Raw genomic sequence first — 12,617 nt, 5'->3', positions numbered from 1 at the left:
ATACACAAAAACACCACAAAGATGTTAGAATCCCAATATGCATTACAAACACATAGTCATGTGTGTGTCTTGACCCTTGTGTAACTACTTCCAAAGTAAACTCCACCTGGAGTGCACTTACTGGAAACAATGTCAGTTGGAGAATGGATGCCAGAATACAAGCTGATGTAGGAAACCTGGCCAAGTCCAAGGCCTGTATTTTGTGTGAAGTAGACTCTATTGTTTATGCTGTCATAGTCCAGAGCCACCACAGCTCTTCCCACATCTATGGCTTGGAAAGGTGGGCTATGGTCTTCAGGATCAAAGTGTAAGCTTCTCAAGGAATTGCCCAAAGCAAAGATAAGGAAATTTTCTGTTGAAATGGTACAGTTCTTGCCATTACTTTCTAAGGTCCCAAAAGCACAGCCACATTTTGGGGTGGGTAATTCAGGTAAAGCAAAGCAGAAATGGGAGCATCCACCATTATTTTCCAAGCAAGGATTGTGGTTGATCTCCGCTTGGGTCCGGGGCTGGGCACGCTCGTCAAAGACAGTCACATCTCTGAGCCAGGAGATATTGTCTCTTATCACTGTGGGGGGTTCTGTGTTCCCGGGTTCCTTGCTAGCTTGGAAGACTTTTTTCAGATTCCGATCTACCCATATGATAGAATCTCCAAAAACGGTGATACCATAAGGAGTTGGGTAACGACTGCCATAACGAATCACTTCAGATTCTCCTCCGCTAAGATGGATCCTGGCAATTAAATCTAAAGAATCATCAACCCAATAAATATAGCCATTGCTATGGTCCATCGCCAAACCTCGTGGTGTAACGATGCCTTCAGACACTAGTACAGTTCGATTGGTACAGTCAAGAAAAGCACGTTCAATCTTTGGTTTCTGCCCATAATCAGCCCAGAAGAGGTATCTGTTCTTAGGGTCTACAACAATGTGCCGAGGCATGTCCACTGTGGCTTTAAGGAGAATGCGGCGGTAGGTGGTATTTATCCGTAGAACTTCAATCATTGTTTCATATGCAAAGGCATTGGTGAAATAAAGATTTCCTGTAAATAATAATCATCATCATCAGAGAGGGTAGTGATGAATGGAAAATGAAGAGGAGAAAAGAAGGGAATTCCATATCAAAATCAGTTTGGGTCAATATATGTTATTTTTCTAAGAAAATAAGTATCTCTGTGTAAGCTTTAAAACATACATAGGTATACATTCTCTGGAACTAAAGGGAGTGCTTCTTTCAATTTAGAAAAAAAAAATGGATCCATTTTCAGGTTCTAAAGCAGATCAGCATTTATAGTCAACATTAGGTCACTTCCTACTAAAAGGTCAATTTTCCAGAATGTTCTTCCACTCCCCCTTGAAGTACTGAACGTTTACCACCCACTTCAAAGACTATCTATAGATTATCATGTTATAACTTCTACTCAAACATGGTGAAAAATGCACAGAGGAAAAACCGGCAATATCTTGAGTTGTTACCAATATTATCAAATATTCCTGTGCTTAAGATTAAAATGAGGTCATTCTGAAAACCACCAACATCCACTTCCCTGGTATTAAAGTACATCACAAAGGCTACAGTAAAACAACAATCATGTGAAGATAGTGTAACAAAAAGAGAGTAATCCCAAATTATTGATTCCATGTAATAGAAAGTCTGTCATTATATTTTTATTTGGCAATATTGGGGTTTAAACTCAGGCTAGGTAGGTGCTCTGCCATTGGAGCTATGCTTCCAACTCCTCTGACTTCTTTTATTTTTGAGATACATTCTCAAATTTATGCCTGGACCATGATCCTCTTATTTATGTTCATCTTCTAAAAGATTGGTACTAAGCTCAATAATTTAGAATGATTACTGTTTTGATCAAAATTGGATTACATGTTTTAAAAAATTCCAATACATTTGTTTCCCAGAGTATCATTAAAAATGAATGGTAGCCAGGTGCTGGTAGCTCACACCTGTAATCCTAGCTACTCAGGAAGTGAGATCTGAGGATCGTGGTTCAAAGCCAACCCAGGCAGGAAAGTCCATGAGACTCTTATCTCCAATAAACTACTCAGAAAAAGCCAGAAGTAGCACTGTGGCTCAAGTGGCAGCCTTGAGCACAGAGAAGCCAGGGACAGAGCCCAGGCCCTAAGTTCAAGACCTAGGACTAGGGGGAAAAAAAAGATTGGTAATTCAAATGTAAGTGCATTAATCAATGTAATTAGGTTAAATAACACTGAGTCAGGTATGTCAATATAACTACTAACAGAAGAGCACCTTATGTACAAAAAGACATTTACTTATTAACAAGAGAAAGTAATCAAGAATTTGCAAGTAAAATCGTGTGGTTTTAAAATAAATGAATGCTACTTTGTTTTATATTACATATAAAATGTATACATAATGTACATAATATATAATATAGGATACAACATAATTTGTATATGTACATGGGGATGTATGTGTGCATACTTTTGTACCTACGTGTATGTGGCCAGCACAACGGCTTAAACTCAGGGACTTGAACTCTCACATCATTTTTTTCTCACCACTTGAATGATACCTCCAGTCCTGGCTTTTTGCTGGTGACTTGGAGATAATAGTCTTTAGTATTTGTCTTCCCCTGCTGGCTTTGAACCCTGATCCTCTCACCTCAGCCTCCTGAGCAACTATGAGTACCTAGGATAGTTGTGAGCTACTGGTACCAAGCTTACATTATATTTTAATATCCATATCTCTTGGCACAACTATGTTCATCGCAGCATTATTCACCACAGCTAAGATATGGAACCAACCCAGATGCCCCTCAGTAGATGAATGGATGAAGAAAATGTGGTATATATATATACACAATAGAATTCTATGCTTCCATCAGAAAGACTTGGAAAAAAATCATATTAAGTGAAGTAAGCCAGACCCAAAGAAATTTAGGTCCCATGGTTTCCCTTATTTGCAGTAATTAGTATACATATAGGAAAGTCTTATCAGATGAGCTGAAAAGCTCAAAAGCTATGTACATATGTCCATATAAGATGATGCTAAGTGAAATGAACCCCAAGACTTGGACACAAGAGGTCTGTCTTTGTTGTTATTGTTTTAAATGTACTACATGATTTTTTGTTGTTTCATTTGTATGTTCTTCCCCTATTGTCACTGTACTGGATTTTGGTACCCCACAACTTGTATATACATTTGTCTCATCTGGGGATGGGAAAGGAAATAACAAAATGCTGAAACAAGGACACAGGATGACCCATTGCAATAACAATACCCACAGGACAGTATATTGGAAGTGAATTTTACAACTTTGGACTGGGGGCGGGGGGGGGAGGGGAGAGGGAAGATGGGGAAGGAATTGTGGGACAACAACAAGGGAAGGGGTAACAATGATCGATAAGTAATGTACTCATTGCCTTACTCATGTAGCTGTAACCCCTCCATACAGCATCTGAATGAATATAACATATGTCTAAACACTTGGCCTGAAGTTTTGATTATGTTAATAACAAAAATAATTAATCTGTAATGAATTTGTCAACCAAAACATCTTATTGTTTATTCAATAAACACAGTGCTTAGTGAGCCTAGTCTAGTTATGCAATTCAATTTATCTTAAATATGGATATATAAGTGATTGTCTAGAAAAAAACAAAACTATAACATGTGCTTAGTCCCCCACATAAAGATGACAACAGAGATGAAAAACAAAAGGGTTTTCAATAAAAATCAGCACATTGCCTACTTACCTGCTACCCAGTCCACTGCAATACCCCGAACTCCACTTCTTCCTATACCATGAGTAACAATGTTGGTAAAAGAAGACCCATCTGATTTGATTCTATTGATTGCATTATATGAAGACACAGAGCTATTAAAATCACACCAGTAAATAAAGCCAGCAGCCACATCGACATCCACATGTAGTACATTTCGTCCTAAAATTTTAAGAAAATACCATTAAACTATGTTCAAGCTAGAACTAGATCTTTAAAATGCCCAAACTGTTTACCACTTGCAATAAACATATCTACAATCCAGATCTTGGTTACTAAATACTACTCCCTACATTAAAGAGCTTCAATTCCAATGAGAAATGGCTGGTTATAGGTGTGGACAAGGAAAATAAGGTAAATCTACAACATCTTATTGCACCACAAAGCAAGGAAGTACTCAGTACCAATGGGATGATGATAAGAGAGGGGAAGAAAACTTAGGGATCTACTTAAAAAGCTCTCCTTGGCCTAATTTGATCATTTGAGATATCAAAGAAACAAATATAACTATTGATAACCTACTAATTTTTAAAAAAATTTAAATGAGTCCAAAATGATAAGAATTCTTTATAATATAAACTAGATAGAATAAGGGAGAGCTTCCCTTTACCAACATGTTATCTAACAAATGTGACAAGTGACAGAATAAGAAAATCACCATTTGTAATGTACAAAAGATGCTTGGGAAGCAAGATATTCACAAAGTCAAAGCTGAATTTCATAGATTTCATACAAAAATTTTTTAAAGTCAACTGATTTTTCACAGGTTAATATATTTATCCAAAATATGCTTAGGCAATAACACTGAATATTATATTTTGGAGGTATATACTGTGTGTTAGGTAATTCTTTTGTAGCAAATGGTGAAATTCTATTTCTATATATATACTTTAAAAAGGCAGGAATTTCAAGTGATCAAACTTAAACATCACTAAGATCAGTAGTCTGTGTCAAGTACTGAGAACTACCTATAAAGTATTCTTTTTTGTTTTTTTCACTGCTGAAGGTATACCCCAAGGCCTGGAATTTTCTAAGCAAGAGCTCTACCATCCCCTCCAATCCCTTAATCCTTTTTCTTTCCCTTCTACCCTCTACTCTTCTACTTCTGTATATTCCTGAACAAACACTCCTCATTGTAATGTATACTTACAAACCATAGTTCATCTAGGAGACAAGTTAACACTTGAGACATTCATAGGATTCCTGCATGATGTGTTGCAAATATATGCTTAGGAGTGATGACTTCTGTGAACTGATTACATCAATTTACCAACTATATACTAATAAACACTTGTGGACTAATTTATTACTAAATTAAACTTCTATTAACTGAAATAACAGTCATAGTTCCGTAATACTTCCTGCAAATCCATATTACATTCTTCACTTGCTTTAGCTCATGGCTTTCATAAGCCATAAACATTTGCAGGCCCTGGAAACTGGTTAAGAATGCAGATTCTCCAGAATACTAAATCAGAAGAATCTGGAGATAGGGCTCATCTCTGTGTTTAACAGTCCTCTAGATCATTCTTCTTGCACACTAAGTTTTTAAACCACTCCAGTCTGAGTCAACTTATTTAAAGGGAAAGACAAGCATGGCTATGTGCTGAAGTCAAACATGAAGAAATAAATGCTTTCATTGAACCAAGGATTTCAATTTGGCATCAGCTAAAGTCAAATGCTACTTGTTTCTGAGTTGGCATACCTTGGCCAGCCACGGGCACCATGGCCTCTGAATGATCTGACAATTCCAAGCTAAAGCCTCTGATTGCATACAGCATGGAAACAACAATGAAAGAGTTATATGGAGAGCAGGTCCGATGATCAGGATTGAGGTTAAATCCAGTCGCACAAGTGCAGGAGAACAATCCTCCTGGTACAGGCAGGCAAATCTGCTGACAAGCATTCATGTTGTTGCTACAACCATTTGAGGATTCGCCAATGCCTAAATGAAACCAAAATCAGTTTGTGACTTGACTATGCTTATATGCCACTTCAACTCAAATATCTGAAATTGGGTTACTGAATAATGTATTATAAAATTAATAACAACTATATAATTGCTGGGTTAAACTAAAAAATAATATTGAGAGGAGAGCTTACACCATAACATAATGAGTACCCCAAATATTGCATAGTAGTTTGTTTGTTTTTTAATGAAGCTTTTCTTCTGCAAAGCATGCAAGTAATTTAGATAGGTCAGTCAATGTACAAATCTGTTGTTCTTTTTTTTAACCTCTTGACCTATGCGGTGGCACATCTATTAGTTTAATTACATGATAAAAAATGGTATGGATATTTGTTGCAAACCTATAAAAGAACAGCACTAAAAATGCTCTTTTACATGAAAAAATAATACCAAATGGTATACCTAGTTTATAAAATTGGAAATAAATTTCTTGATAATCAATCCTCGGTAATTTTAAAACTATGTAAGGTCAAAACTATCAATAAGTCTCTAGCCAGTTGTAAAGGCTTGTGCCTGTAATCCCAGCTATTTGGGAGGTAGAAATGGGGAGAATCACAGTTCCAGGCCAGCCAGGACAAAAAGTTAATCCAAAAAGAACTATGCAAATAATAAAAAGCTAAGTGAATGCTGTGTTATCCCAGCCAAATGAGAAATGTAAACCACAGTCACAGTCCAGTTTGGCCACAGCATTAACATGACCCTCTAGAGAAAAAAAAAGGCTTTATATGAAAAAAGAAAGCCAAACAGGTTGGGTAGTGTGGTCCAAGTGGGAGTGCTTTCCAGGCAAGCACAACCACCTGTACCACAAAAAATTAGATTAAATTTTTTTTAAAAAACCTTCCAATACCATAAAAACCTCTACATTACAATGCTAACTTAGAAGAGTAAATCAAACTAGATTGTCCCTACAAAATCATGTTTCAATAGGCAGCATCTAAGAGTATAGATTTTAAGATTATAGGCATAAGCCACTAGCACCCATCATTATAACAGTGAGTAATTTACATGCTTACATGCATGCATGAGACTGGAGGGAAGGGCTACACTTACAGAAGTTCAGTGTATACAGAGGTGTGACTATGAATCACACATTCCAAATGTGTTTCAATGACCAATACTTACTGCGTCTGTGATAAACTCGAAGGCCCTTCAGTCCTGGAACATTATCTCTCAAGACTACTTTGTTGTCTCCAGAGACCTTGTCAACTCTCTCAATAACCTCATACTGCTCGTCAGAATAAAAAAGAAAAGCATCAAAGATGGCAAGTCCCCATGGATGGGCAAGATGGTGCACCAGGATCATGCGTTCGGTCCCATCCACATTTCCTCGTTCAATCTGAAGGGTCAGAATTCTCATTAGTTTCAGTGATTCAGAGTAAAAGGTGAGAAGATATTAAAAACAATATTCTCCTACTAATAATATTTCGTATTGCTTTTACACACCATCTTTTCTAGAGCTTTTTCTTACCTACTATCAGATTGGAGCATCACAGGTAAACTGAGCAAAAGTCAGGCAAATTCCCCTATAGGTGTTCCATTGATAATGAAACTGACAGCATGGCAAAGAGAAAAAGACTAAAGCTATAGCCTCTGCATGTGCTCTTCTGCTCAAAGGAGTATGGAAAACTCCAGTTGTGATCATCACACAGGAGATGATGAGCCCTAGCTTTAACAACTTCACCCAAATTTTCATATTATGAGTAAGAAGCATGGCCCCAGGATCACAAGGCAGCAAGACTAGATAGAGCTAAGAATGATGCTGTTATGTAAGAACAGGTAAAAGTGCTAGTCAAAATAACTTGGACGCACCGAAAAAGAACTCATAAAAAGGAAATGGCAAGCAATCTCCTCTGTGAGTAAAATAAAATGTACATGTGGGCTGGCTTAATTCCAAAAGCTCAAGGGCTTTCTCTGTACCAAATCTAAACTAGGTATTGGTCAAAGGGAGACATGAAGTCTGGCTCACTGCCTTACTGGACAAGGAAACACAGAATTCCTAGAGAAGACTAAGTCTCCAAAACTGACAGAAATGGCAGAAAGTTAGAACACAGGGAATGTGAGTTGTGGAGCTGCAGATAACCAGAGCAGATTAGCCAAGCAACTCAACTGGAGTGTCGGAAGCTACTCCTCCAATCCAAGGCCTTCAGCTGAGCAATGATCAAACTTGGTGATTATGGGTTTGTGTCTCCAACATGAAAACAGGGTTCAGTAATGGGAGCCAGGAACTGTGGAGATGGCAAGGGAAAGACCTAAGGGAAGAGGCTAAGGATGAATGGCAGGACTTTGTGATAACTAAAGAAGGAAAGAGAAAGAGAACTACAAGGACGCTGGCTTGGAGGAAAGGACAGAAAGTTGCACCACTAGCAAGCTCAGGAGTTCAGGAGAGCAGAGCAGGAGTGCAGTAGTAGGGGAGGGAGCCTGTAAGTCCTGTCTGGTATATGGCAACTTACATGTAGTAACCATATATGTGACAAGGGTTTCATGTGGCAAGAGCTTCACACACACCTGCGAAGTGCTGTTGCACACATCACTACTTCGTTCTAATTCTTAAAGCTTATTATAATTCTAAATCTATGTTAGAAGTTAGAACACACAATGAACTGAAGCTAAACTACTACACAGTATTATGGAAAACATCAATGCCAACGACCTGAAATCTCTGCTTCAAAAGCAAGAAAGAGTCGAGCATGTATTAAATCCAACATACAAAACAATGTTTAATTGACAATAATCATTTGCTGTGTCTCTCACACCTGCTCAGGTGCATAAGCAGGAAAGGTCAAATGTGATTTCAATGAAACTTTATCATTTCTGAAAAATATGATGAACTCAATACTGGAGTTTAAACTACCAGTAAAGGAAGTTCTGCATGTCTATCAGTCATGTTGGGATACTGGAGAAGAGTAATGTGTAGCCATGAAAGGATGCTGAGCTTAGATGCTTGCTCAGTCTATTTTCTGTCTGTCTGCTCTGTGCAAACTGCAGAATCTTGAGTCATTTCAAAGTAAAAAAAAAAACCTAAGATCACAAAACATTACATACATGTCTCTGAAAATACAAGGAATAACAACTTGAGTTATTCATCATAAAGAAAAGCAGAGTTTGAGTGGGGAATAATAAACATTATCTGACAGGAACTGCACATGCATACGTTCTACCACAGAGAATGGGATTTCAAGATGAGATTCACTCAGTGGAGATTAATTATTGGAAGAAAAAGCAATAAAACACAAGAATAAGTTGCAAAAAAGATTACTCAAGAACCTCGTCTAGACAAGTCAAAACACTGAGAACCAGGACTGAAGCTCAGTAATGAAGACCAACGGGTGCCATACCACTCCTCTGCTGGTGACCGCCCAGTACAGTTTCTGCTCCTTGATGTCAAGAGTGACAACCTCCAGATGTTCAAGATTCCCAGTGAAAAGAGTCTTCAATGATGTGCCATCCATGTTAGCACTTGCAATCTTGGCAGGGACTCCACTGTCTGTTCCTTGGTCTGACCAATACAGTTTCCTGCAATAGCCATAAGAAAAAAAAACATTTAACGAACAGAAGTTGGAAAGTTGTCTGGAACTTCATTATTTCATTAGAAATATGTATTTCTTGTCTTCAAGATACAATCCAATAGAGGTGTTTGAAACATCAATACCTGTCACATATAGTATTTCATCAAAGTTGGTATGCTTCCTAGTCATTTTGGGGGTAGAGGCCATTTAAAACAGGAGGCTAACCTGTTGGTGGCTAAAGCTTTATTTAGTCAGACAAGTGGGAGGTTTATGACAAAGGAAAAGCTTCCACAAACCACTCATCCTTCAGAGCATCGCATGCTAACCAGGACACTGGTTAGTGTGAAAAGTTCCCATACTTCCCTGCTCACTTTTTTATTCTTCTCCAAATCACCATCCAACACAAGACCAGTTACTACTTTCTTATCTAATCTAATATCTATGATGGAAACAAAAAGTTTTAAATTTAAGGCAGAAAATAAGCAAATTAATAAATAACACCTTCCTGGCAATGTCAGAATCCAGTTAGCATGATACTATTAGGAGATATATTTTTAAATGTTTTGTTTTACTTCATAGTGATATCAATGAACAATACTCAATAGCTACACACATATTAATGACAACTGAGCATTATTAAGCACATGGAATGCAAATTCATTAAGTATTTAAAGGGCTACTTTCCATTTCCACTGTTGAAATTTTAATTCCTTTTTACCTCATCTTCTACTGCTGTAGCCTCACTAGACAGCATTTCTACTCTTTCTCGAAAATCCTTGGAAGCCTTTAAGTAAAAAATCTTCACTCATCCTCTTCCAACATTAAATCAATACATGCACCCACTGACCTTATCTTCGGTGCTACACATCTCAGCCTTTAAGTTCACATACTGTATTTATCTGATTTGACCAAATTCTTTCATCTCTTCTATGCTTCGATTTTATTTTCCCTGTCAAACTTGTTCTCTGACCTTAAACCCTACCTGAATATCCAAAACCTTCAGCCTCTCTCCACCAGAACCCATATGTAGCCACTTCATTTATATTTTCATTTATTCTCTTGCGCACCCATTGTGCCTAACTTAATCATGTGTAACTCTGACTTGCTGAAATGTTTGTCTTCTCCTGTCTCCATTTTAGGATGGGAGGTAGGTCAGGGAGGCAACAAAGATCCTCCCCACCATTCCCAAGATGCAATCCATTCTTTCCTTCAAGGCCTGGTACAGACGTTACCTAAAAGCTTTCTGTGCTCATTCAAAGTCAAAATATATTATCCAGTGTTACAATTCTGTTTTTCAAAATTCCTGGAACTCTTGCTTATATGGTGCTGAAGTTTGGTATTATTAACTTGAAGTACATAGAACAAAATACAAACTACATTCCTCATATTGAATAGAACTTGGAGCTACACCAAGATCTGTATTTTGCAAATGATAACATAGGAAATTAGAAATTATCCAGGATACTAACACTACTGTGAGCATGATACCACTATGAACACTCACCCACGTGCAGGATCAACAGTTATGCCAACAGGATAGCCAACTCCAAGAGCTGTGCCATCATTGGTTATCAGTGTTTTCCTGTATCTGACGTCACCCCGGAGTGTCAACACCTACAGCACAGAATCATTTATTAGAATTCAGTTTTTTTTTCAGGGAAGCAAAGACCACTGAGGTGAAGAAGAATTTACCCACACATACACACACACACAAAAAAACTACAAATGCTGAAGTAGGAATGAGTGTTTCATGATAAACAGATAACCTAGAATTATATTTTAGAGTGATGAGGAATCAGCTCCATGAGAAATGAGAGCTAAATGAGGAAAGTCACCTAGTTCCAACTCACCTAAAATTTCTAAAGAAATTTAGATGGATAACAGAAAGATTCCAATGGATAAACAAGCAGAACCACTGCCTGGGTATACTGCAAAAATGCCTCCAGACAGAGCGAGAAGAAAACCCCTAGAAGACAAATAGGACCACTACAGTCCTCCTGCATCCCAAGAGACTGGGCCAGAGCACTCAGTGATCCATCATTGCAAACACAGTTGATCAAAACAGATCAGATTCACACAATGTTAAGTGCATTCTGCTCCAAATCAACAGCCTGAGTTTTAAACACATGGGTTCAAAGCTCTGCCTTGCTGTACCATGACTATATGGCCTGAGACAAGTTAAGTCCAATTCTGAATCCCGTATCTTCACTATTAAGATGTGGATTTTAGTGGTACTTTCTACATACCATCACAGGGCTAAGAGATTAAATACAAGGAAATCACTTAACACTGCACCAGTACAGTATGCTTCATAGATGCCCATACTTTTATTGGACCATTTACTGGAAACTTGCTATTCAATAGGCATTAAACTAAGAATCATCACATTTGATCCGCCCAGTAATGCTATGGTAGATACCATTGTTATGCTCATATTACAGATAATGTAAAGGAGACCAAGTGGCTTTCCCAAATTTATCCATTTTTAATTATCAATGTTGGATTTACAGTGTTTATAAGGTAAAATAGAAGTGCAGATTACTGACCTAGGCGCCAATTTCATATGGAACCAGGGCCATTTTAATCTGACTATAATACACGGGACGGGAAATCAGAAAATCCCTTTTGATTTGCACGAGGGTTTTCTTATAAAATTGCTTTTCAAGGCAATAGGCTATTTATGTGACTTTGTTTCCCTCATCTCTCACTTTAATACACACACACACACACACACACACACACACACACACACACACACACACACACACACACACACACACATCCTTCTCTCCCTCATTCTCTTCTCTCCTGTCTGTATTTTTTATTTTCTTTTCTCAGTTTGACTCTTGTTTTGCTATAATCTTTCTCCTTTTCCTGGGACAAAGGACCTCTGGTTCAAAGTTAAGTTCCCCTCAAGCTCTACTTCACATACTATAGGTGTCATGTTTTCATATACACTTCCTTCTGTGAACTGGCACACAGCTACCCCTAGTGGAAAATAATTTCTTTGACATTTCTGTTTTCAAGTTGGAAATAAACGGGAATTGCTCATGCTGGAATATAGGTAAACTGTAAGTGGGAATTGTTCCTACTATCTTAGTTTATCATTCACCTATTAGACTTGTTTAAACTTATTACCTTAGGAAGAAATGAATATAAATATTTTTTAAAAGGCTCATTTACTCTTGGATCATTATTTTCATAAGCCTTTTATGGATATTCTAAATACATTGACAATTTAAGAGAAATAGCACTCTGGAGTCATAAGATGCCTCAGTGTTATGAACTACTTGTACTTACTGTGTCATCATCCATTTTTTACAAATAAGCAAACAGAGGCTCAGAGAAGTTAAGTCATTTGTCCAAAGTCAAAGAGCTCATGAG

The 12,617-nt window shown here is 37.6% G+C and overlaps 1 protein-coding gene across 1 annotated transcript in view; it reads right to left on the bottom strand.

Annotated features, from left to right (window-relative positions):
* The window catches only part of Lrp2 (LDL receptor related protein 2), a 196,126-nt gene that overhangs the window by 66,624 nt on the left and 116,885 nt on the right, over window positions 1-12,617 (bottom strand). The window contains exons 34-39 of the mRNA XM_070021406.1: window positions 10,738-10,847; window positions 9,063-9,240; window positions 6,850-7,063; window positions 5,464-5,703; window positions 3,732-3,920; window positions 122-1,042 (exon numbers count right to left, since the gene is read on the bottom strand). Coding sequence (XP_069877507.1) covers window positions 122-1,042; window positions 3,732-3,920; window positions 5,464-5,703; window positions 6,850-7,063; window positions 9,063-9,240; window positions 10,738-10,847 — 1,852 coding nt within the window. The remainder of the gene's footprint in view (window positions 1-121; window positions 1,043-3,731; window positions 3,921-5,463; window positions 5,704-6,849; window positions 7,064-9,062; window positions 9,241-10,737; window positions 10,848-12,617) is intronic.

Source organism: Dipodomys merriami, unplaced genomic scaffold (genome assembly GCF_024711535.1).
Source record: "Dipodomys merriami isolate MVZ:Mamm:240054 unplaced genomic scaffold, mDipMer1.0.p SCAF_1, whole genome shotgun sequence".
Taxonomy (NCBI): Eukaryota; Metazoa; Chordata; class Mammalia; order Rodentia; family Heteromyidae; genus Dipodomys; species Dipodomys merriami.
This window is presented reverse-complemented; position numbering and strand designations above follow the sequence as displayed.